Source organism: Chelon labrosus (assembly GCF_963514085.1).
Source record: "Chelon labrosus genome assembly, chromosome: 4".
NCBI lineage: Eukaryota > Metazoa > Chordata > Actinopteri > Mugiliformes > Mugilidae > Chelon > Chelon labrosus.
The window spans coordinates 14,736,662-14,764,200 of NC_140340.1; the positions used below are offsets into that span (position 1 = coordinate 14,736,662).

General features: G+C 41.4%; 1 protein-coding gene across 1 annotated transcript; it reads right to left on the reverse strand.

The window, feature by feature from the left end:
* Nucleotides 1–27,539, reverse strand: LOC311486794 (zinc finger E-box-binding homeobox 2). Its single transcript, XM_084542803.1, has 8 exons — nt 27,103–27,539; nt 8,331–8,615; nt 6,701–6,910; nt 5,752–5,945; nt 5,449–5,560; nt 3,701–5,196; nt 3,413–3,596; nt 1–2,367 (listed from the first exon to the last, which is right to left on the reverse strand). The coding sequence occupies exons 1-8, from the start codon at nt 27,161–27,163 to the stop codon at nt 1,736–1,738; spliced, it is 3,174 nt and encodes a 1,057-aa protein (XP_084398929.1). The 5' UTR covers nt 27,164–27,539; the 3' UTR covers nt 1–1,735.

Sequence of the window (27,539 nt, forward strand, 5' to 3'; positions counted from 1 at the left end):
TGACAAAGTATGTACAGTTTTATTACAAACATCCACAAACATGCAAATATATATATATATATATATATATATATAAAAAAGTGAATACAAAAGTTGCATTTACTGGAAGAGACAGTACCTAATATAAAACCGTGTGCAGGCACAGTGAAAGTAAGGCCCAGAAATAACAGGTAAGGAACTATGCAAGAGCAGAGTGGCAGTTGGTGCGTCACACATGTATATCTTTGCCGATAAACACACACATACACACGCGCCCGCGCACACACACGAAGAAACATTTCATGACCAAGAAGTGTCTTTGGAGCACGGTATGCATGAATGCTGCAAGCTTAGTCACACCTCATGCACCACCGTCTTATCTCATTGTACCAAAGCTTTGTCGGATTACTCACAGAGTCTGAGTACATCTGAGGCACTTTTCACGTTGACTACACTGCAGTCAGAAAGAGGAAGTAAAAAAAAAACTGATGCATGTGTCCTGAGTCTTGACCCTCTCGCCACACCTCAACAGACAGCCCAAACGTGTGACACGTTATCATTCAGGGGGTGCGAAAATAGGCTGCAGCACATGTAAATTATTACGAGAAACAGCACACTTCTTAACACTAAATCAAGCAGCTCCATGTGATTATTACACCGTCAGTGCAAATTGTGTTTGCTCCCTCAAGGGAAAAACCCCAAAGGCTGACTGCATCTTTTGCCCCTTTTGACATCCCGTACGGGAACGCAGAAATGACTGTCCCCGAGCAAAGCGTACAATTGAGAAGGTGCAGTCGGCTGCTTTTAGTCTAAAATAAATATAAATAATCAACCACATTTAACTTCTTCCCCTTTTTACTGCCAATAAAATTAAAGATTGCTGATGGATTAAAGCCAATGAGAACCACAGTTGACCTGAAGAGATGACTTGGTTGTTCCTTACAATTTCACAGTATAAATGATCACTTCTACTGGATATACCACACACTTGGCTTTGGGACTAAGTGATAGCTGCATTTTAACTAAAAAAACAAACTTTACACTTATTGCTAGTACCTAAAATAGAGGTAAAGATGTGTATCAAATAATACCATAGGATACTGAAAATGGAATGTCATTTGCACTTATAATAAAGGAATAAATAAATAACTAGACCCCAGGTGAATCTGTTGATATGGCTGCACTTGTAACCTTTGACCTCAGGCCTTGATGACAGGTTAATTTAACAACCAGATGCCTTTCCTTCCTGCAAACATTTCCTTCAGGGTCTTGCTTCTGAGCCCACTCAGCCGTGTGAATCTACACATGAAGAGTTATCTAATTAAATGTTGTAACAAAATACAAAAATCAACTAAATTAGAAATACTGCAATTGTGTTGTGCAACAGGCAGCAGCAGCAGCAGCAGCAGCAAGCTTGTAAGATAGAGATTTCACATCTGAAAATGTGACATGGCCAGTCGGCCCAAATGTTTAAGCCGTTCCGGGAAACAAATGAACTAAAATACAACCAAACAAAAACACACAAAAAAAACGGTATTTTACACGATAAAAATACGATCATTTGTATTGTCACAAACATTTCATTTGGCTTCATCCACTTTAAGGCCAGGAATCCTTTGGCAATTCTGTGCATTTTTCCAGTTGAAAAATTAGTTAAAAAAAACATAGTCATTATATATATATATATATATGTGAAAAAATATCAAAAATCTTAAAATATACAATATGTGTATTAAAATGGCTTGTTGAAGTCACCCTAAGTTTTTATTCTGGGTAACTCTGTTATATCCAGGCTCAGTTCACATTTGTCCAAGTCTCCATTCTGGTCCTCAGTGTCTCGCTCCCAGATGTGGTTCTCTGTATTGTCAATGTGGTTTCCTACGTCATAACCGTTCCTCTCATCTTGCTCTCCGTTCTCCCTTGTTGGTGATTCTTGGATGGGGCTACCTCCGAGCGCCTCTGCTGCCTCTGACAAACTCACGTGTGCCTCTTCCACATGGCCATCGCTGACTCTTGCCTCCTCCTCTTCGTCCTCCTCTTTGAGGGCATCCGGGGCGCCGTCCAGGCTGGAATCGCTGAGAAACGAGCGGGGAGTTTGTGTATCTTCCAAAGACAGGGGGGTGTCTTCAGCGAGGCGGCCCAAGAGACTGTTGCTTGCACCTGGGGTGAGAGGCATCTCCTCCTGGTCCTGGTCTGGATCCTGGTCTTTGCTGCAGTATGCGTAGCGATGGTTCATGTGCTGGGAGTAAGAGCCCGAGTGAGAGAAGCGTTTGCCGCATTTGTCACATTGGTAGGGTTTCTCTCCGGAGTGCAGACGGCTGTGTTCAATCAGATGGTGCTTATGCTTGAAGGCCTTGTTGCAGATCTTGCACTCGTGAGGACGTTTGCCTGTAATGAATACAGAAGAGTTGTTTCTATTGTGCAATAAAAGAGGCTATGATGAGTTTCCATGATATCAAATGTTTAAACAACAATTCTGTAGGTGAATGCTCAGGGAGCTGCATGATTAATGCCATAGTCATTACTACTTTCCAAGAGAAGTGAGATGCCTTTAAGGGTAACAGTATCATCAAGTTCATCACTTCATTCCAGAAAGCTGTTGGACTTTGACTTCAGTGATCTCTGACATTTGCTCAAGGGCCACCATGAGGTTGACATTTGTGGTTTGTACAGAAACGCCTCAACCAATGTTGGATGGAGTGTCGTGAAACTTCCTACACAAAGCCACATCCCTCTCAGAATAAACTGTAATGACTTTGATGCTCTCTTTATTTAGCACCACAATCGGGTCAAAGTTTTATTTGTCCAGTTCTTTCAAATACCACGTCTTCATCTTCAGTTTGTGTGTTGAGTGCTACTTAACAAATGTTAGCCAGCTGAAAACAATGGATTATTGAAAATGGACACTGTTAAACATTAAAGCCCCCATGAAATAATATTTTATGTGGCTTTATATGATATATCTTGCCCTATATATCACCTACACATCAGTATTTGGCACAACATTGACAAAAAGTATTTTTTAAATAACGTTATATTAGAGTTTCTTATCCTGGAAAACTATTTTGAAGAGTTGATGACTCATCCTAAACTTGGGGGCGGGTCCTACTTGTACGTCCAATGAAACGCTTTCTTGAATTTTCACGTCCCTCCCACCCCTTATGTTGTCCCTTCACCAGCAGCACTGCTGACTTTGGCTCTTGGCTTGAACATATACAGACAGTGCCTGCTCAAATCATTGGAGCTGGCCAATCAGAGCATAATTACGTTTTTCAGGCGAGGGGTGGCTTCCAGGAACACACAGATATGCATAATCAAACTCACTTACCCATTTCATTGCAACTTTAATATAAAGTTTAACATACTTTAATATTAAGACATACAGCCTACAGTCCTGAGAGTTGCATTAGTGTTTTGAATGAAAGTTACTGACCTGTGTGCTCATATTTGTGTCGGAGTAGAGAGCTGCTCTTCTGGAAGGTTTTTTCGCAAATGTCACAGGCGTAAAGCCCTTCGTCTGTCTTCTTCAGTCTCTTCCTCCCTGGTCCTCCATCTACTTCGAACCCTTCATCGATTAGAGAGAGGTAGTCCAGAGCACCGCGGTTCAACGCCTCACCCTGCAGGGAAAACATGACGGTCATGACGATACGACTTTTTAAAGAGTTAATACTTGGGTTCTATATATTTTTTAGGATTTAATGTGTGTATTTCTTTTACTCACCATTAGGCCTTGTCTCTCCTGGTAGATCTTTTTCAGCTCTGCATCTGCCTCCATCATGTAAGCCATAGGAGAGAGAAAGCCAGGGCTGTTATTTGTATGGCTAAACGGAATTGGTGTGATGCCATCATGCCCTGAAAGCCCTACACCAGACTGAGCAAGGAGGGGAAACCCATTGTACAAGGAGCCTGGAAACAAAGGAGGTCCAGCCCCTCCGAAGACAGGGTGCTGGTGCAGGTGGAGATGTGAAGATGGGCTTGGTCTACCGAGCTGCTGGGTCCCATGCCCTCTCTTCTCTCCTCTGGCTGAGATGCCATTCACAGTTTTGTTCTTTTCTGCTTGGTCTGTGTGCTGCTTGGGCATTGAGAGGTCCAGAGGTTCGTTTTGTGCGGACCAAGGGCTGCAGGTTTCTTTCCTGGGCGAGGACAGCTCAGGGGGACAGCTGGCGAGGTCGAGGCAGGCAGGGGAGCTGAATCCCGAGGAGGGAACTCTTCTTCGGCCTCGAGGCGATGACAGCTCTGGGGAATGCTGAATCAGCTGACTTGGGCTTCCCTTTTCGTGGCTGGACCAGTACATTCGTGAAGACAAGGCATCGTGGCGGGGCTGCGTGGGAGACTGCATTGCAACCAAGAGCTGCTGTGGTACAGAGTGCCAGCTGGGCTTCTGTAATGGCGACCTATTTCCAGAGAAGCCATTGGTTACTTCACTTGGTTTGTTGTTCTCTGGTGGGAGGGCAGATCTGGGGAAGAATAAAGGGGGTGATGAGTGGTCTTTCCTGTGTAAACCCTCAGGCATCTCCACTGCTTCTCTGTTGTGCTTACAGAGGTAGCGCTCGTGCTGCAGGAGCACTGCTACGTTGGGGAAAATCTGCGAGCACCAGCGGCATGTCACCCCGAGAACAGCTCTCTCCTCCCCTGGTCTCACAGCCTCTCTTCTCCTGTCAGGAGACACCTTCCTCTCAGGACCCCCTCCATTGTGAATCGCCCTCCTTTCCTCTACATCTGATTCTTCTCTGTTCACATCTTCATCTTTTTTCACATCCCTGTGAAGCATCTCCTGCAGCATCTGCTCAAATTTGGTTCCCGAGTGGAGATAAGGCAGGAGAGTAGTCCCTTTCAGAAAACTGGCCCTCATGGAGAGCTCTGCCGACTGGTCCCAAAGCCTAGCCAGGTCTGATGCGCTGGGGAAGCTTGTGGTGTTCTGGCTGAGGTCCGGCAGTGAAAGCTGGTGAGGGTCTGCTGACACTCGACCTAAAGACCTGGTATTATCTTGGTTTTGCAGAGCCAAAACAGAGCCCTTGTCATTAGCAGGTGGAGATGTTGGAAATGAGTGATGGTAGGAGCTTTGGTTATGTCCATTAAATGGCCCGCTGGGTCCTCCTGTGTTTCCCCCTCCGTTTCCTCCACCACTAAGGCACTTTTTGCTGCTTAAATGGGAGCTGTAGGAGCCAGAGTGAGAGAAACGTTTCTTGCAGTTGGAGCACTCGTAAGGCTTCTCTCCTAAAGGATGGGACAGAGAGAAAAGATGCCAAGATGGCAAGTTGAAAATACCTTCTGCATGGGTGTGATGTTTTCACATTTTTCATATTTCTCTTGTACCGTTATGAATTATTTTAGCTTTTCTGTCAACACTTCAATTTGGATATGATTTCATAACATATAATTTGCACAATAAGTAAGGGTTAGTGATGCACTGGAAACAATAGCAAATTGATGGGTGACTACAGCTGTTTTGATGTTATTTTGTCTCACCGCTGTGGATGCGGAGATGCTCTTTGAGGTGGTGTTTGTACTTGAAGGCTTTCCCACACTGCAGACATTTAAACTTCCTGGTCTCCATGCCTTGGTCCAAAGTGATGGCAGTCTAGGATGACAGAACATTATCACTGTTTCTACCGGAGCACAATTTTAGGGTGGGACTGTCACGTCTATAAAAACAAAGTTGCAAATAAATCACCTCATGACGCCAACTAAAATATCAACGGGAATTTTGAAATGCCTTGTTTCAGTCATGAAAGTGATTTTATAGTGCGTTTCTTTTCGTGCGTAACTCACCTTGTCCTGCATTTGGTTGTGAAGGGCCAGATGCCGCTCCATCTGCGACCTAAGGGTGGCAGTGTATCCACAGAGCGGACAGACCATGTGCCCCCCCTCCCTCTCCTGACAGTATTTGACATGGTCCCTCAAAGCGGCTCCTCGCTGATATACTCTGTGGCAAAATGGACAGGCCTGCTGGGTCCTGCCAGTATCTGGGGTCCAGAGAGAGGTGACATTATAAACAGAACAATTACATTTTTTTACATATGCATTAAATATATTCATCCGACTATTTTCTAAACCATAATTTACTCTGCAAGGCTGTGGGGCCCCGGAAGAGTCCCACCACACCCCAGATGCATCACCAGTACATCCCAGGGCAACAGTACATAGAGAGAGACACCCACATTCATGATCACATTAAATACATGTTGTAAACTATATTATATAAATAATATGTGTAGAAGAATGTGTATTGCTCGAGGAAGATAGTTCATCTGAATTACTCATGTGCTCAAGATCTGAGTAAACTGAGAGTTATGTTGGACGTTTGAATGAAAATACTGCAGACTGAGCACATTGTTTACTCATTTTATTTATGTGTTGAATGAAACTATTTTAACATGAACTTGATATATTTAATGTAAAATACTGATCGATGAGTAAAATACTAAGACTGTAAATGCATGTGTTGCCATAACCTGAATGTGCAGATGCCTCTGCATTTGTGGTGCCCTTATGAAGGCTCTTTGTTGAACTATTAAAAGTTGACAAGCTGATGATAATGAAGACGATGAAAAGCTGCCGATTTCTCGGAATGACGTTACCACATACTGTATCATCTGATATGCGCGTTATCTCTCCTTATTACTCATAGCCTGCAGCTGAGAAGTTCATCAAAACTAATAATCCGCTGCCCCCTGATCGTTTTATTCAGAATTATCGAAGCAGTCACGAAGTAGCCTACCTGTTCCGTCAGGTGAGCAGTGTTGAGCCCCTGGTGACCAGATGGCGGGAGGCAGCTCCTCATGCCTGGTGCTCGGGAGGTACACCGCTGCTGTGCCATTATGGTTCACGTGGTCCAGGAGACTAGCCGAGGACGAGGCCTTCCTCAAGTGGGCCAGGAATTCATAGTGAGCTAGGTCTTCAAAGGCATTCTGGGAGTCTGAGTTCTTACCTGGAGGACAGAAAAACAGATATAGCAGAACTGCCTGTGGTGTCTATAAGAGGAAATTTACTTTTAACCAGAAATTGGCATTTGAAAAACGTTTTCACTGTTTCATTACTTTATTGGTGAAATTTGCTCCAAAACAGTTTGCATCCCTTCAAATCTAATTATTCTTTTGTTTTATTAAAAGGGCTGATTGTTTCAATGAAATATAAATCGTGGCCAAAAACACAGCACAAAAGAAAACGTACAAAAGACAGACAATAAAAAAACTTAAATACACAATAGAGTCTGCTATATAAAGAATACACAACAATTCATATGTTTGATGTTTCCTGACTTTAACTAACTCTGGTTTATCTAAAGGCCTTTGATGATCGTTTCCCAAGACGATCGCCGTTCTCGACTGTGGGTGCATCTGTGAGTTCGAGCCTCGGCTGCCGTTACATTTCCATCTACTGCTGTTATAAAGAAATTATTCACAGATTGTTTTCTCTCTGTGTTTGTGCGAGTGTACAGGCTTTGTTCAAATATTCAAGAGCGTGAGCATGTGTGCACCCACTGTGTGAAATTGTAAAGTGACACTGCAACTGAATCTAATGGGACTAAATTGTTTATGTAAAGGCTACAGATGAAACAATAAATTCAGGGACCAACTTGGGCAGATATGAAACAAGATTGGAGAATTCTTTCTCGTTCGTGTCCTTGAGTGCAGTGACAGGCAGACAGAAAGAGAAAGCCACAGATGTACATGAAGAAGAGAGGGCGCCTCCTATCACAACTCAAGCCAATCAGCTTTGCTTACAGCGACTTTGAGGAAGATTTTTCAAATGTTTGCAGATGTTGGCATATTTTGAGCTGTTTTTTATGTGGTGAAGGGAAGAGCTTGTGTGGTTGGGTGTTGTAAAAACTCAGCTTTGCCTTCATCAGGCAAGGCCGAATCATACGAGGCGAGGAAGTTAAGTGATTGTTAGTAGGCAAGCCGCGTGAGCCTTTGATCTCTCCTAAATAAAAGGGAAAGCCTCACGTCGCGCAGTGCTGATTTCAGTACCGTAACGTCACCTCTTTGATGCATGGAAATATTGTGACATTGTGTGGGATGAGTTCTTTTGTCATGCTTTCAGAAGGCTGCCTTTTCAAAGAGAAGAGTGAAAAAAAAAAGGAACAGCCTGTGCGTAGGGAAGGCATGGTTTCACAAGGAGCCGATATGAAGGTGTATCTAGAGGGCTCCGAGAGGCATCATGACGCTGGCAGTGTCTTGCATCAGAAAACCACGACAAACTTGTTTACACATACAGTAGTGTCACACAAATGGTCTCGCGTATATACAGTATATATTACATTTTACACAAATATTGCGCTGCTACTGTTCTGCACCAACCTTTTGAAACAAATTAAAAAAAAAATCTTTTTTTAGATTTTAACTTACAGTACATCCTCAGTGGTTCCTGATCGCCCTCCCTGTCAGTGGATGTGTAGGTGGCGTCCCCTGTAGCCTTGGCCTCAGACTCCACCTGGCCCCAGCAGTTTCTGCCTCCAGGGCTGAGGCTGTGGGGCCTCGTTGAGTGAGCAGGGCTACCGGGCTCCTCCGTCCCCTCACTGGGCGTCAGGCTCGTCTTATCCAGGCTCTCCTGGCAGTCCTGGGGCTCCACGCTCCACAGACCCACCTCATCCTCCCCCTCGGATCCCAGTGAACTCACTTGCTCAGCATCCACTGCGAGAAGAAGTGAAAGTTGAGGGTCAATAGAAAACTCGTGCTGAAGTGCCCCTTTAAAATGCAGCAAAAATCCACTATGCTCACTTTCAGTTTAAGACTAAATGATAAAAATGTGTCTTCAATCTGTGTTTAAAATTAGATGCCACTTGGTGTCCAAATCAATAAAAGTTTTGGATACACAACTCAAATAGCATAGACATGTGTTTCGTATCATTTCAGATCAACCAGACACAATGGTACATCATTTACAAAAAAAAAAAAAAAAAGACGAGTGAGGAACTGAAACCAAACAGGAAAAAAACACGACCAAAAGGTAAAGGTTCATCGGTAAATTCTATAAATACATGTTATATGTTGTTTTAAGTTTTAAAAAGAGTATTATTTAGAGTATAATTCTGTTTATGGATTAATTTGTTTTTTCATTGTTCCTACTTCCTCTGAAAGTAAGAGGCTTTGTGTGGTTTGATGTACGTATTCTGATCAGTAAAAGCTCAAGTAATTTCTGACCAGTTTCCAAAAATGATGGATTTACTCTGACGGTACGAATGGTTAAGAGTGGTTTTCATTTTGAAAGTGATTGAAAACACATTCTTAAAATATATACATAATAATACTGGGGTTTAATAAAGTCATGATTTACAGAACTGAGTCCAGGTAATCAAACATCTTTTATTAATCATTGTTATAACCTTTTATTATTCGTCGTTTGTGATCAGATTAAAAAGCCTTTACCTTTTTCTTGTTCCGATTTAAAACCGTTTAAATATATAATTGCTCTGAAACAGCAACATTTGTGTGATTTCTGTATGTCTATATTTGTTTTTCTAGCACATGTATGATATATTGCTCGCACAGCGCATTATGACAATAATGCGGCAAGAATGTAGTGCAGCAGAACAGATTCATAACACATTGTAATTTAAAAATGTACCCTCTGTGCCCAGACTGCAGCAATGCACTGGAAAGGCGCATTACTTTTTCCCATGGCAAAGACAATAAATGACAATCACAAACACATGCCTGGGATTTCAGCTGTAGACTTTTATTTCTAAGGCATTTTTCTGAGGAGGTTTTCCCCCTGATTGGCAATATCTAATCACAACCAAGTAATGACTATTTAAGAACACAGATAGACTCTTCTAAATTTGTCATCAGGCAAAATCTAAACCATATTTGAGGGGTAGCGTGTGCCGCGCCGACATACAGTGGGCTGTACCTTCTTGTGTTGTATCGGAATAGGGTCACAATAAAATACCGCCGTGCTTCTTATTAACATTAAATATACTGTTCTCTTTAGCCAAGAGTGCCTCCTTTTCATTAGATCAGAGGGAAAATATGGTTTCACGGCTCATTAAATTTCACAAAACACACAAGTTTATTCATTTAAATGTCAAAACAGCACTCACTCACTTTTGAAAGATTTTCATTTTTGCCCGAGCCGTTCCAGCTACACCCGCACAAGCTTGTAGATGCAATATATGAGAAATATGTTACGAGTTACGACCCAATAGCTCGCCGTGACAAAAGCCAGTGACTGTACACTGCTTGGGAATAGAAAGGTAGATCTTGTAGAAAATCTACCTTTACATCGAGAAGATACAAACACACACACTCAATTCGTAACTGAAAGAGCAAAAAGGGAGCCCACTGCCACGGAGGGGGCGCACCACAAATGCCTAAAACACTTGCGAGTCAGCATGTAAGAACTTCCACCCATCCTTCTGATTAGTGTGTTGGCTAATCTCCAAATTTAACACCTACATGTGTATCTGTTTGTATCAGCAAAGGCGTATGTCCTGTCCCGGCTTCATTACACCCCTGTATGAAGTGCACTCATGCAAAACTCTGATTCACCCGAGGGCAGTCACCCAATGCGTGTTTCATATGGCGCTGCACTACTAACCTGGGGAGGAATGACTTGCTCTTATGGGGGGTGAAATTGGTCATCAAATATGCTTTACTGCAGCAGGCAGCTATGAAGTTTTGTGATGTAGTTGAGGTTGACCTATCAGCCCCGCAGGAGATTCCTGGGATGATAGGACATACCGCTGGGACAAAAAAAAAAGGAGGAAAATCTGGTCCGTATTAGCATCAAATTGGCTCTAATTTTCTCTCCCATGACAGTGAGTGACACTGAGTCTACATGTGCTGTCATTAAAGAGCACTGAGCTGGAATGGCTTTCATTATCTGGCCTGTTGATTTATTTATTTGGATAGCGACTGCATCCTTCAAATAGGTTCTTATTTTTTTTTATTGGAGCAGGATTGCGCATAGTTTTTGGATTGGCTGCAAGTAGAGAGTGAAGGTACAGAGGCTCTTGAGAGTGATGAATGTCACGCAATGTGTGAAAAGTTTTAAGGGTATCTTGTTGAAACACAAAACAATGCACAGTATAGAAGAAAACAGTACACTGCTGTGGTGCATGCACCGTATAGTGCGTGGGAAGAATGTGACTCATATCCAAAGAGTACTAACCGAACTGTGCTGCATCATGCTTGACATTCTCGATCACTCGGTCTTTTGGGGACTGTTTCTGATAGTTTGACAACAACAGTGTGCGCAGATCAAACGCTGCAGAACTATTTTAATCTGTCTACACCCTTCCCTGCCTGACTGTGACTGAACACATGAGAGACTGACAGTCTGCCTACGAGAGCTGAGCGTCCTTTATTAGTTTGGGACACCGGTATTTTTACCCTGAGTATACACACTGTTGTTTTTGTTATCTGGAGGCGTCTGATCAATCTTGAATCTGATCTGAAACATAAGAAACTGATGACCTATAGTAGTTCTTTTATCCTTTACATAGTTGAGTAAGATTTAGAAAGACAGAGGCGGACAAAGCTTAAATAACCTCATAAGCAGATGTGTGACACAGAAAGATAGATTTTACACAACCACATTAAGAAACAAAAAGGAAAAAGTCAACATTTCTTTCACACTAACTGCACTATATGTGAGGAGGCAGTTTCAGTGCTGGTCTAATGCGGCTCTGTTTATATTACCAGAGGGCATCTAGTGTACAGCAACACGCTGTGCTGCAGTTTATTTTATGATGCACACATGTGATCTGGTATTGGCCCAGTAATTATGCGGCTAAATGGTAAGCACGCAATAATTACCTTGAAATTACCTTGTTTGTTTCTTTTGGTTTTAAACGGCAACAAACAAGGCCGGGACCAATTTACCACACAGCGTAACTGATCCCGTTTTGTTGATTCTTACAATTCAAAGACTGTTACAGCAAAGCCAGAATAATTGGGACGTGATATTGCTAAGGACACTTAGATTTACATTCCCCACATGGCGGAACAACAACCAATAAACAACTATAGTTAACATTAAATAACCTTTCAAGAAAATAGTAGCTTTAGTAGCTGTCAGAAATACACCTCTAAGAAAAACACATAATACTTCTTACATTTGTTTAGAATATAGTCATTTCTTTGTGTGCTTTTCTGTATGTGGGTCTATGAAAACATTGCTGTTTTTGTTAAATACAGAAAGAAATGACCTGCATACATGCTACTAAAATTGAGATATAAACAGGAATGAACACAAAATGGTGTTTAAAGATCTGAGCTCGGCTTTATTTAAATGTGTTTCATGTATTTCTTTTGGTTTTGGTCACAGTCAGTATTTTTTTTTTATTATTTATTTATTTATTTATTTTTTACAGTATATTAAATTGCTTGTGAAATATTCCTGAAAAGTTATTCGGCTATCTAAAGAAATAAGAGATATATTGCACCTCATTTGACATGTGTACATGTCACTATGACATCGGCATGTGGTGCGCATGCCACATTACAGCAACATCTGATGCATTTTATACAGTACAACATGTATGTGGTAAAACTGTCAGAAAGAGATTCAATTGAAAACACAGAGGCATTATTAAAAACCTACAACTCCATCACATTTTGACACAGAACTCCCTTTGATATCAAACATATACTCTACATGTTATATTCAAAATGATCCGGCCCAGGTTTAGACAATGTATGAAGTAATACTTCTTCTGTGCTGGTAAAACTGCGACAGTTTCACAGGCGACAAAAGAAACTCAACATTGCTATTTTAAACTCAATAAATTACCACAGGACACCCACATGCTAAACAAAAGACAAGAGAAGGAAGATGTGTGTAATGTCATTTGTACAGTACCTACGAGAGCAGTTCAGAGACGAGGTAGATCCATATTCATCTGCAGAGCACACACGTGTCGACAATGACTACCTCTCTTTAAATATATCGCAGAAATCAAAGATGCCATTTAAAGAACTCTCACTGTAGCAGCTCTCCTATTCATACCTGCTGACTGACATTCGTACAATGAGTCAGGGGAGGACTGCAACCAAGAACAAACACCTCCCACCTGATCTCCTTCATCTAAGCAGCAACTCACACTCTCTCTGTCTCTCGGGGTGATGGCTCCTTCTGATTTTGGCACCTTGGCCTACCCTGCTTTTTCGTTTCACCTGCACCACTTAGTGAGTGAGAAAATGCACACTGATGCCAATGTGCCAGTCATGTTTTATCTACACATGTTATGACTCCTAATAAATCATAAAAAATTCCCTGGATATGACCTGCAAAAAGAATATCAAAAAGGCTTTTGATTCAGGAGTATATCATTTAAAGATGGTGAATTTTTTAAAGTTATATCTTTACCAGTTCTGAGCTGAGTTTAACCGAAAACTTTCACCTGATCAGTTTGACCTCCGACTTCCTGCCCGATTTTGCAGCTCTTAATTTCAATTTTCCCAAATGGTTTACAGATTATATCATAAATGCTGACAGCAAATTGAGAATTAAATGCTCGAAATTACATGTTAAACAACAGGAATGGTGGTAATGTAATGTTTTGCTGCATTTTTACTGAATTTCTGTGGCCAGTCAAAAGGAAGTGCAAACATTCTTGTCTAATGATGGTGAACATAACCACAAACACATTGATATGAAAGTTGCACAGTCAAGTTTTAGTTCAATTGATTGCATTCGTCTCTTAGCTGGTAGGTACACACACACACACACACACACACACACACAACCACACACACAAACAAACCCAGACACGCAAGCAAATGGCTTCTGGCGAGAATAAAATGAGACTGAAAGTGTAACACTGTGATTATAAAGGTCATATTAGCGTGGAGGAAGAAATGCAATGTGTGGTGTCTGGTACACTGTGGGGGGGGGGGGGGGGGGGGGGGGGTAACAGTGAGATAAAGGTGCACACATGCCAATGCACGAAGGATCTTGCAAGAGCATACAAGACACTAGAGCAAGAGAGAAAGAGAGGAGGGATGTGAAAGAGAGCGATAAGAGAGCGACAGAGGAGTGAGGAATTCGAGAAGAAAAAAAGAGAGACAGAAAGCAGCAGTGTCAAACTGTCCCTGACACGAATCCTCCAACTGATGTTGAGCTGTGAAAACACGTTACAGAGGGAAATTCCCTCAACACACACACACACATGCACACAAACTAGGGTATAGAGAAATGCATAAAAACAAACAAACATGACTTGTGGGCAAAAACGGGGAGCTAGGCCCACTTGGTGCAGCAGAAGACGACAATATGATCAAACACAGAAAAGAACTATATGACAGTGGGCGTGTGCAAAGCTCCGTGAACGTCTGAAGCGCAGTCAGAGATAGAAAAAAAAAAGTGGCCCATGCGATGCCACAGCAGCAAAGTCACAGCTTTCAGATGCCCTGCTCATTAGGAGACACCACCCCGTCAGAGTATTTAAACCACCACCATGGAATGTGCAGCCTTGGGGCGACATCTGCACTTTAAAAGACACCGAGCTCAAGAAATAAACGCCAAGCTAATTTCCTCCTATTGATTTAGACAGGGGGACGCACAACAGCAACGTAATTCTGCACATTAAGCAGTGATTTTTAAATTGACGCCAACGATACCGTACTGAAACTATTTTGCCTTTGTTGCTTTTAATGATTCTGTTCAATTAGGGCCCTTGTGACACAAAAAAAGAATCCCTTTTGGTGTTTTATTAGCTTCAAAGTCACTGAGCCATTCAGCGATACTCACAGAGTTGATTTGTCGACAAGTTTTGCTTTTAGTGTCACTGCGCTGGGGTTGGTTTCACTATTCACTATGAAAGACTATATAATGAGCTCTCAGTACGATTACAGTGGATGCTTGGCAAATCAAAGAATGGCCTCCAAAGACAATGACGAACATGCTGTAGTGTTGTGTACAGCAGCTCTGCAGAGGCCGAAGCGTTTGAAAATCGATTGATATCAGTATTACTGATCTCTGTTCTCCCCTATCTACGTGTCACATTGCTTCACCGAACACTGAACCACACATGCTTAATGGAAACCTTCTCTGATGTGACTTCAGTAGACCAAAAGATTAAACCAATAGCAAGCAAGCTCAAATAATGTACAGTTAAAACCACCAAAGAAACTGTTAAGATAGCTATAACCCACTGTACCATCTGTTGCTCTGTAAGCTAATCTACCTCATGGCGAAACTGAGAGGACAACAACTCGCCTGCATTTGTCTTTATCTTTCACCTTCAATCTTAAACCATTTTTTCCCCCCTTTCTGATAGCTCTTATCGACTCCTACTCACTTTTCCCATGTGTACTTGCACATCTTTGCTTAGTTATGGCACACATAGCTATGTATAGCATTTTCAAATTGTTGAATCAATGACAAATGTTGCATTTCTGAACACATGTATAATATCAATACGGTACATTATTGTGCTGCACCTCAAGTGTGTCATTATAGAAATACAATAAACTTTTCTCACCTACTACTCCATATCTGTTTGTTAAGAGGCTGAAAAGAAAGAAAGAGAATGAACAGGGACAGGAAAGGGTCTGAATACACTGTGGCCTAAGTTGCTAATCACACCACAAAGGTGCATATTGTACATACGTGCTGGTGTAGCAGTGAGAAAACTGTGACTCACTCTGAGGTACAACACACAAGAGGCAGTGTGAAGAAGGAGGAACAAACTCATCTCCTCTCGTAGATTCCCACCCGAGCTCTGTATTCTTAGATTGTGGTGAGTCAACTCTAGGCATCTGTGTTATATTTTCGTAGCCTATAATGATGTTAACTGAGCCTCAACGGGAAGTTCAAGATTAATAGCTTGACATATCTCACAGGTAGAGTTTCAAGAGGAAAGGATAGTTAGTGCATCTTCAGAATTCTTATCTTGTTGTTATAAGTAGCGTGTGCTGGTTTAATTTATACGATCTCAGCTCTAAGCGATGCACAGATAACCTTAAACAAACCACAGAGTTAAAAAAGGATAAACGCCTCGGTTTATCTTACATAGTCTTCTATGAATATTGAAAACACAATAAGGCAGGAGGAAAATGAAAAAATAAGCAGAAGTTTAAATGGTTTGTCTATGATGTACTTTCTTTTTATAAAAAAAAATAAAAAAAACTTAAGTAAAAAGGGTTACTGCTCTGGTGTGACTCAGGCATTTACCGAACAGAATGATCAATTTGTGCAAAAAAAAATTAAAATAGATAAATAAAAAATGCGGCAATCACTTTTTCTCTTTGCAAAAATGAGGCAAGGTGTGAGTGAAGAGGTGTGCAAACAGACTTTGTGGTTGTGTGTCTTCTTCCTTTGGAGGTTTCCTGTATGCTGCTGCCTGCATGTTTGCCACAGTGTTTACCTGTCCTGTCGACCACCACATTGACATTTATCGAAAAAAAAGTTACCTTGCTTGACAGCAGCCTTTACCTTCAAAGCCAATCCATGTGGCTTTCTGCATTTCTGCTGCGTTTGAACTTCTTGAAAAACTAGTAAGGCTGACACACTAGACAGGAATTAGGTTTTCTCCTGTCAGAACTTGTGTCGATTTAACAAGCTGTAATATGTATTTAATATTTACAATTTCAATTAATATTAAAGGGACAAGAGCAAAATACTATATACATATATATTTTTTATAATCACATTTTTTTTTTCACAATATTAAAATCACTACAATGACAATGACTTCCGCTGACTGCATGAATAGTCATTGTTCTCATTACTCATCCACTCTCGCACAGAAAACTATTTCCACTGATCTGTCGAAGTTAAATTCACACAGCTAACATCATTCTGGACTTCCCTACTATGTCATGTTGAATTTTGAGTCATTTACCGTGTAAGTGACTCACCAGAAGTGACAAATATACTGTGTGCATACTTAGTGCGCACACATGAACAAAGCCTTGCTGCTGTATTTGAGCGCAGTGTCAGTGCCATTGCGCCCTGCGTGCATCTGCTGCGATGGAAGCAAGGCCAGTGTTGGTGAGAAAGGTTAGCTCGGTTAGAGGAACACGTTATTTCGAGTTGGCCCGCAGCCTCCTCCTGTGGCCTGCGCTGGTTTCCGTGTACCGAGGGATCGGTGCAGGAATGCAGTAACAGTCACAGAGGGACCCACGCGCTCACCACATTGTGAATCAAAACCCAAACTCCACTTCATTAGGCTCCTGTCATTGCAAAGACTCTCACACCACTCTATAAATACCCCTGTCTCCCCCCTCCAAATTTGTTTTCCCTCTTTTTTCTTACACATGAAAATGCTCAGGGACTGTTCCAGCCTTCTGATGTGGCTCTTTATTTTGTACGTTGGCGCAAGAAAACCACACAATAGTGGCTCCTTTTGAATATTAAAACATTCTCTGACAGGGTACAAAGGTTCTGAAGTTTTTTAATAGGGGTACAAGCTAAAATAAAACTTCTCTTTGAGCTTAACAGTTATGCAATGTGGGATTTGGTTAGTTCAACTTGAGTTGCAGCTTTTAGTTACTCACTACAGGAGATTTGTCGTGAGGGTGAAACCAATATGCCAAAGTATCCCCCTGACTTCAAACATCTGTATACAAGATTTGTTGGAGGTGATGCAAAAAAAGAGGAGAGCCTATTGTATTATATGTCAAAATATCCTAATTTAACCACTCAAAGCTGATTTGAAACACAAGATACAAGAATTCTGAGGAACCCACATTAAAATATAAAAGCTCAGAGCAGACCGCACGAAGGTATTCATCACATGTGCATGCAAAGAAACACATTAAACTCTCACTGCTTGTGTTTCCCAGTACTTCCAAGCCTAAGAGTAAAACATAAAGGCAGAGTAGAAATGGCCTAATAGTCAGTAAAGTGAATGTAACTGTAACATTATGATCAAATACTTTTGCTTTACAAAAACACACTGTTCTACAAGACAGCCTATGAAGATGAGATCTGGCGTTCAGTTCTTGAAAGGTTAACATACAGATGTGGCGCCATCCTCTGGCCGATTTTGACGTTACAGCCCCCAAATGAGAGATGATGTTAGACAGAAACGTTTCCAGTGACCACATGTGACCTCGAAGGCTTTGAAACACAAAAAAAAATGTGTCACTCTCCTTTTATTTTCTTTGTCCTTCTATCAATCGCTCCTCACATGCCTGCACACCCAGTCTTCTTTCTCTGTCCCTGCCCGTCTGCTTTCTTCTGTCACTTTTTCTGTTGTTAAAGCATCCACACATAAACAAATGCAGACAAAAAAAATGATACTATTAAAGTGGTCTTTTTGCGGTTATGCCGTTCTCATTAAGAAGATGTATGAATCATACTGCGTATTAATTTACACACATCGGTATATTAGTTTCAGCTTGATGTACGAGTGTGTGTGCTGTGCATGTGAAGCCCAAACCAATGTCTTGAAAAAGAAACTAATTAAAGTCATGGAGAAAAATGCAAAGGCAGCAGAACCGCACAAGAAAGTGTGTGCATGTCATTACTGACCTGGCCCATGTTGGAGAGAAAGAAAGAGATGGCAAGAGGAGAGGGAGAAAGAAAGAGAGCGAAGGAGAGTGTAAAACCTCAACCAGTGAAATAATGTATATAAAAAAAGACTCAACAAGAAAAACGTTTAAAAAGCAAACTTGGGGAGTTTAAGAGGATCTTTGATGTGTATCAGAAGAGGAAAGCAGCCTTGCGACTGGGACGACAGTAATTTTAAGTCAAAGCAGAAGGCTGGCTGACTGGCTGCCTTACTGGCTGGCTGGCTGACTGCCTGGCTGACTGACTGTGGTCTTTGATGGCGCTGGCTGTTTGAAGTGGTTTTCGGGGGGATGGGAGCAGCGTGTGGTGTCAGTGGGACAGGGGAGGCGCTCGGGGAGGAGGGGGGACATGATGGCGACCGTACAAGGCTTGGGGAGCCCGGGCTGGGAGGAGCAGGGGATGGAGAGATGGAAAGAAAGGAGAAGAAAAAGAGGTGAAATAATGGATGAAAATGGAAAAAAGGTGAAAGGGATAAGAGGTGGAAGAGTTGAGATACAAGGAAATGGAGATGAAGGATCAAAGGGTTGATTAAGATTGAAACGGCAAGAGATGAGAGACTTTAACAAAGGAGAGAAGAAAGAGGGGCAACAGATGACAACCAGAAAAGTTAAAAATATGTGGAGTGGTTAAAAAAAGACGTTACCAAAATTGAAGTCAAGGAAGCAAACCTTCCAGAAATGTGTGTGTCTGACATCCAAGCCCGTCCCAGCATGAGGTCTGGACACATTCACACCTACAGTACCTATTACTTGTATCATATAGATGACGTTACCCCTCTCTGATATGCTGCCAGTATGCCTTATGACTTATTTCCCCTTCCATCCCTCCAACAATGCAGGACACATGCACGGTATAATCATAACTACGCCGTTTCCCTGAGGTACTGAAGTCGACCGCACGGCCGAAAAGGAAAAAGAAATTGATTTTGTACAACTTCAGAATGTTTTTGTCCTCCTTGCATATTCATTTTATTATTACTAAGTGGCCTGCTTTAATGAAAAAAACTGCCCAGTTTAGGGCAATAGCTTTTGCAATAGCTAACCTGTCACGTACCATGAGAAATTCTTTTAAAACATCAGATAAGACTATTTACTAGATTGTCACATGGAGATAAATGACAAGAGTGGACCAGTACTTAGTTTGCTGTTTCCTTTCTAGCTCACAAAACTTCCGTTGTATGGATCCTGTTCTTTATCATACCTGAGCTAAAGATTAATTTATCATATTCCCCGAGTTAAGACTTTTGACTTAAGACATTTGAGCGGTGTCTTTTGCATTGATCAGGTCTAAAGAAAACTACAATTTAAAGCACAAACTGTTTGCAAGAATCTCATTATTTTGCAAAAAAAAAAAAGAAAATTCAGTCTCTTTGTGGGCTTCCTGATGCACAATGCTGCAAACTACATATGCAGAGATACATTTTTATGATATATGTATACACATTGTCTGTCAGACTCACTGAATAAATGAATGAATAAAAGGTTCACTTTTGTGATGATTTTTTGCTTATGAAACACATTTGCAGAGGCGATGCATTCACTGTCTCTAAAACTGTTTGATGGAGACAAGTGCAAAAGTTCTTCAGCAAAAAAAAAAAAAGCCAGAAAACACACAGAAAGAAAAAAAAAAGACAGTGATAGAGATGTTTTTACCACTAAAATCACAATGTGTTTTCTCCATAATAGAATGTGTTTAACTATGTGTATGTATATTATCTCCCTGTGTGTGTTTGCATGGACCAGAGAGTTGATGTGCAGGTCAGGTGAAGGCGGTACCTGGTGACCACAGGTACAGGGAACCTGAGGGAGAGTGCTCTGTTGGCTTGTTTTGTTTTGTTTTGACCTGGCCTGATAAAAGGTGGTGGTTAGGGCTGGTGGTAGACTGGCCCCATTCAGGCCATAACATCTGACCTTGGCAATCCAATTGCAAGTGAACTCCTGTAAGTACCCATGGTCTCCAAAATGCATCTCCACATGCATCACTAGTCAGCACTCTGTATGCAAATAAGCACTGCCATCGCTTGGGGTGTGGTAGAATATTGTAGCAGCTGCTGTCTATAATGGTTCTCTACCTACCGCTGAATCAGAACCACAGACAGATGTTTGTTGTGTGACTTGGGGGTACGGTACATATTTTGGAGCAAGCTATGAAGTCTCTTGCGCACTCTCGTTAAAAGCACAAGTAATCTCTGCAAAGACATCTCTGCACAAAGCTGCGATTATAACCAAACCCTGGAAGCTTACAATCGCCGCTGTGCTGTTCAAAGCAGTGACAAAAAAAAAAAAAAAAAAAAAAAAAAATCATTGGTAATAATTGTAAGCAAAGACACCTTAACTGCACGCTACTCCTAATACATCAACATGATCACATCAATAATTATGCACATAATACACATTTGTTTTAATAACAGAACTCCACACAATGTACTCATACTAAATAATTCCATTTGTTAGTTGTTGTTTTCCGTTTTTTCGTTTATAATAATGAGTGTGTGAAGATTTAGTCATCCTTAGTTGTAGCCCTGGGCACGTTAATTTATCTATAACCAGTTATTGAACAGATTTTCCATAACATGTACCATATTATGCCATGCTGAAGTATGGCACTACATATACTATAAAAAACACATGCATCCCAATCGCTAGCTCCTATTGCTTCATATTAGTTAATTCATAAACCACACCACATTAATCCATCTGATGCATTGCTGTGGTCTTGGGAAATAAGATCCTTAATATGTTTTTCAGTCACCAGAAAGGCCATGCAAGGCAGAGCTAAACACGTTAACTGTTTATATCTCCTTTGATGCAGCTATTAAGTTACACAATAATTTTAGCGTGTGCCAGTGGCTGATACATGTTTTGCTCTTAGTGGAAGGACAGATGTAGACAAGAAAAGGAGTTCACATGATGCAGATTAAGATAATCAGCGCCAGAGATTTTAGATCTGTTATCTGTGGCAATATTCCCATGCTGATTGGTTTAGAAAAAGCTAAACAGGGGAAGCAACTGCAGCAATGGAGATGGACTAGCCGAAAGCAGCTAGGAGTAACGAGTTATGAATCTAACTTGGGCTCAATAAATTAGCTGTATGCTGTTGTGGTCAGAAAATGGAACACTATCTAGGAAGCATCCAAACGATTTCTGAAGGACTGCAGACTGTAGGCATACCTTGACAGTGTTTGTGCAATTAATCTCAATGCCAGAAGTGGAAACCACAAGTTCTTTGCTGCAGCTTTAAAACTTTAAAACGAATGAAGGAAAATGAACTTAGACTAAAAGACTGACATGAAAAAAACAAGAGAAAGACAGAGTGTTAAACTGATGAATCCACAAACACCGCTTTCTGTCAGGTGCAATGTTTTTTTACCACAGAGGTGATAAAGGGTGTGCTAAAAAAAATGCTGCCCTTCTCTTGAACGCCACCACATATCAAACTGTTCCTCATTCAACACTGACATGCCATATCTAGTTCCTTTAAATCCTGGCACACTTTCAGCCAGCTGAGTGGGCCTGCCTGCCAGGCTGCTCTCTCCTTGTCTCTGTTTCTGTCTCCCCTCTCTCTCTCTGCCACCCATCTGGCCCTTGTAATACATGACAGCTGAAGCAGGGTTTCCAAATTTAATTTGAGGTGTGATAAAACAGCATATATCTATAAATTGTGTGCAGAGAGCCTGCCTATCTGGATAGTTTTAACCTCTTTTTTTTTTTTTTATATATCAGACATGTGCAGATTATCAAACACACAAACGCCAGACTGTCTGCAATAAAGGAAGATCCACAAATAGACTTAATGGTGAGGATTTTTGCCAAAGCAATGACAAAGAACATAATAATAATGCTGCAAATGGAATAAGACAAGAACAATAGATATCAGTTTTCAAGATCAGAGTATATAGTATGAAAACCTGTTCTGACAGATAAAACAAAGTGCCATAAGATTAAGTAGCTGCCAGAAATAAAGATGGTGTTAAATGTGACAAGAGCGTATCCTGTCACCTATATATACACACGCACACGCAAGCATACACACCTCATGGGCTCTGTGGCTACTAGTGTTATCTTACAGTTTAAACACATATGATCCTTTGACATACTGTACACTTAGCTCGCAGGTTTCTAATGTAGTCCTGTGTTCAACAATGTGATATTCTACACTGCATTTGCCTTTCATCTACCAAGGGATCAGAGCATGATTGGTTGAACACAATGCTTATTTCTGTCAGTTCAAATTATGTTTTTCTGTAAGATCTTGTCAAAAGAGGGGCTACAGCTCCAAACAATCATGGAGTGTAGGAACTAATACGGCAAAAAAAAAAAAAAACGCTCTGCATTTCTTCATCTTGCAACAGCAAGATTTTTCCAAATTATTCCTCCTAGAGAGAAACACCAGTGTGACATCCATGCGGCAGGAATGTACAGTAAAACATGGGGCTGATTTGCCGACATCTGAAACATCAGAATGAGCAATAATTGAACGAACATGTGAACAAATACCAGAGGATCTCAATCAAGGGATTCCCCATTACTGCTGTGTTGAACTGGCAACAAACACACGCACAGCAACGATGGGAGAAAACTCTGACGCTTGGAGCTGTGGGAACGTTGAGGAACAAATGAGGAAACACTTAGATTATCCCACTTTCTGTCGCCCATCCTGTCTCTTCTGTCTCTACCCCCACACGCCCCTCAACCCCTCAATCTCTTGTCTTCTCATGCCGAAGAGCTGTTTTTGCTGTCTCCAGCCCTGTCAACCCCATCAGTCCCCCAACTCTGTCATCCTCCTCTCTTCTCTTCTTCTTCTTCTGTCCCTCCCACCCACTGGTTCTGACGCCTGTGCTGAGCCCCTTGAAGAGTCCTGGTAATAAACTGTGGTGCCTGAGCTCTTCATTGCTGTCTCGCTCTCCCCACCCTTCATCCCCGAGCGGCGATACATCTGCCGTTAAAGTAGGCTCGGTCCAAAAGGCCCAGCCCCTCCGCTCTGTACAGTACAAGCCCGTCAGTCTTCAACGTTCCAGTGCTCTCCCCTATTCTCTCTCTTTCTCTTTTCCCTCTCTTTTTTGTTGCTCGAGTCCTTTGTGTACAGTGTGCTATGCTCACAGTGGCAGCAGTGTGCCAGAAAAACCCACACAACTCACACACATGTATGCATGCACATACACAGTCACAGACACACAGCTGGGCCCCAGCTGCATACAAAGACTGGGGTTTGGAAATCAATGAAGGAGAAAGAAGAAAAGGGGAAAGGAGTTTAAATAAATTGGCACTTGAAAAAAGAAGAAAAACGAGAAAGGGAAAGAGGGAACAGAGAGAGAGAGAAAGCGCTCTCTTAAAAAGGCACATCCACTCAACAACAGAGTGAGGTCTTTAATGAACTAAGAAAACAAAGTGCAAGGTAACAGAACGACATATGTTTGTGAGTGTGCGCACGAAACACAGACCTACATCTGACTCAAGAGCAATGTTTGAATGAGTCTGATCAGTAATTCTAGCAAACATGTCGAGTTTGAGAGCAGAGGAAAGTCCATACACAAAATATTCAGAAGAAATAACTGATAGAAACTAACAAAGCTGGAATCTAAACAACGCTGTATCTGCTCCACATCAGTCGCTTTGTTAAATCCATTAAGACGGAGATAGAGTATGCATATGAATGCCACGGCTGCAAAGCCGCAAAAATAATTTCTTGATAAATTTGTTTCACTGTAGAAACAAATCGTGGCATGGCTTTTGTTAAGGAAATGTTGTGCACAAGCAATTATTAAAACCTACTGAAGGAAATTGCGGAAAAGGATATTCAGCTGTTAAATGAAGTGAGAAATCATTGGTTTAGTTGACTGTGTATGGATGCCTGAAGTGAGAAGTTTGGTATTGGTCTGCAGCAAATTAATTCACACATTTTGAAATGCTCACCTACGCCCGGGCCACGTATTCAAATGTATATTGTTACAATGTAATCCCAGAACAGCTTTCAATCTGGCAGCAATGAGGAGTTATAATTTCCTCACATTTCTTAGTATCGCTGAACATTGATGGTTTTATTGGGGGAGACAGAGACATAATCAATAGGCGCCTTGAAGAGAGAAGAAAAGTCAGCCAGTCAGTTTTTTCTCTTTCTTCTGGCTTGGAAACGATCCCCAAATTGCTGTCTTATGGGTCGGGCCTGCCAAATTCATTTGGTTTTATCAAGGACCTTTAACTCCCTATAACACGGCCGCCTCCAGCCCAACACATTCCAAATCCTACACACAGCTTTAACACACGCATTTCTTCACTGACATGAGGATGCACACGCAGTAAGCACACTGCACACACAACCTTCTGCATTAAAGCCTGTGTGACACATGCTACGCATAAGCACCGGCTAACTCGGGCAGATTCACCAACAATTCGCAAAGCAATTATAAATGAGCGCAAAAGAGAAAACGCAGCCTGGACTGCCATCTGTGTAGAATATATCAAAGATAACATTCATCAACTTGACATTTAAAAGCATTTCACATTCACAGCTGAATATCAGTTAATAATCAGTTATCTTTTTTTCCTCTCTGCCGACTTTTGAAATTGCATTCAGTTCATTAAACCCTCGTTACTTAATAAACTTAACTGGAAATTTACTGTAGGTGATGTGTGTCTCTCTTCTGAGGACACTGCAGGAATTAGAGGAAGTGGGCTGTTTTTTGTTGGTTGTCTAATAAGTGACAGGTCCTTCTCAGTAAGTGTGCTTAGCTGATAGCTTTCACAGTTGTGAGATGCTGTTGATTTGTGAAATAGAGTGCAGTTGGTCGACAAACTGCTACACGACAGTAAAAGGTGAGAGTGTGTGTGGTTGTGTGTCTGTGTGTGTGTTAGTGTACACATGCCCACATAAGTACCCGTTAATGGTAAGCAGCTAGAGAGGATCTCACCCTGGTGACACTCTTCAGGCTTCAGGCTTCACACCTTTCTGAATAAAATGAGGAAACACTAACAGCAACTAATAAACAAGTAAACTGGCTACTTACAGCAAATAGGCCTGCTGTAGTTTCATGTCAGATGAGAGGCAAAGAAGAACACTGCATGTTTTGGGATGAGTTTTGTGAAACTTGAGAGAGTTATGACAAAGACAAATGTGTTTGTGTGATCTCTTACACAGGCCATTACTTGAAGACAACATGTGTTCTTAAGTAGCGTAAGATGACAAACTAACAAAGTGACCAACTTAGTTCTGCTTTTTTCTCAGCTTAGGGCCTCATTTATATTTAGAGTAATGTCTTTCACTGCAATATGGAGCCAGCAGCAAGTCTTGGTTGTCACTCAAAACCCATATTAGCATAATTTATAATAAGTTAAACATATGTTTTTAAGAGTCATTTAGAGAGGGGCTGCAAGTTAAATTTAGGGTTAGAGAAACTTTCAATATTCAATGCTGGGGATAATTTTAGAGTAAGGGAAGTAGGGTTTGATTCTAATGTTCCAATCGTCATCAGACGGCTAGAAAAACAAATGTTGTGTCAAATGCATATTGTCTGCAGGTGTGTGTATCCTTACATCTGTTTGTGAGTTCAGAGCGTCACACAAACAAGGCACTGCATGAACAAAGCCTCAACAAGGTCTCAAAATTCAACGTCTTGACTAGAAGTTCCTCGCAGTACTGTTGTAAAAAGGATATATATAAAGAAAGTGATAACGGACATCATACTGGAGTCTTAACTAATTCTTGATCAGGGGATCGAGAGCCATGATGTATGACACAGAAAAAGATAAAAGAATTTGAAATGTGTGATATGGCAGAAAAAAAACACATCTAAAGTAGACAGCATAGAAGGTATCTGTGTAGACGTTATTTAAAATCTGTTTCAATTTATGAATTTTATTCAAAATGCAAAACTTTATCCAATGTACGGCATGGAGGATGAATAAAAAACCTAGTTCTAAAAGAACTGAGCTACTTTTATTATTTCGCATGTGTATAATGTATTTTAGTTGAGAAAAATAGTATCTATGTAACATACTAAACTGCATTTCTTAACAAGGTCTAGATAGAACATATAAAATAGGGGAACAAGATCATCGTTTCAGTCTCAGAGGAGGTTAATCTTTTAGAGTGAACGTTAACTTAAGACTACATTAAGAGAAAATCACTCTAAAGTACAGTACACTGGGCTGTAAGACGTCTTTTTTATTGACAAAAATCGTTTCTTAGTGAAAACAACAAAATCACTTGCTGCACTGGGTTTATGGAAGTGCGAATTCTTCTTAATTTCGGACGATTTGGCTTTAATTTGGAACTATTTTAATTACGCAAATAAAGCACACTAAGACCATTCCTTCTCATGGATTTCTTGCCTCGCACCTTTTATTGAACGGTCCGTTTGTGCAGATAGATTAATCCTGCGAGAACCATATCCTGAACAGAACTGAGTCCTGTCTGCTCATCCCCACGGCTTATGCAGCAAGTCATCCGCAACACACGGACATAAAATCCGAAACATGGATGTATTGAAAGTTATCTGTATCGCCAAATGCTACACAAATAGCTAAATGCCATACAGATAACATAATCGGTTTTCCGGAAGAAATCAACTCGTTTCGCGTGAGGTCTTCTGTCCGCTGCAGCAACATCTGTCCGCATCATTTACCAACTTATCAAAACTTTCCAGCTCTGCACGTTTCTTACCTCGATTCCTCCTCGGGTTGGCTTGTTTCCTGCGTTTCCCCCTACTTTCTTCTGTCATCATTACGCCTTATTACTTATAGAAAAAAATAAAAGTTGTCCGGTGAGCGGTGCGAGTGTGCGTCCTCAGTGCCTGCCTGAGAATGAATGGTGCTGAGGCATCGCCTTCGGTCACAGCGGGAGACTCAGACCTTGATGGGACTCCAAGCGGAGGCGACGAGCCGTGAGGAGTGATGTCAGCAGCAGAGGTTGGCCCTGAGGTCAGTCTTGGCATCGTGAACGTACACCTTCCCCAAAGCCGTAAGACCTGCTCATATAGGCTGACTGCAATAAACCTCCGCTATAGTTTCACAATATATTACCCCGTATTCGCTCCATTGCACATCCTCTCCAGAGAGGGAATCCCGACAGCGGCCCTTGTTCTCCTCCATCTATAACGG

Bases quoted from the DNA above. Each gene is read 5' to 3' on its own strand.
- LOC311486794 (XM_084542803.1), bottom strand. From the start codon at position 27,163: ATGATGACAGAAGAAAGTAGGGGGAAACGCAGGAAACAAGCCAACCCG. The intron at 6,911-8,330 runs GTAAGTTAAAAT...TCTGTCCTCCAG, and splicing joins GGAACCACTGAGGATGTACT to GTAAGAACTCAGACTCCCAG. The intron at 5,561-5,751 runs GTGAGTTACGCA...CTGTCATCCTAG, and splicing joins ACAACCAAATGCAGGACAAG to ACTGCCATCACTTTGGACCA.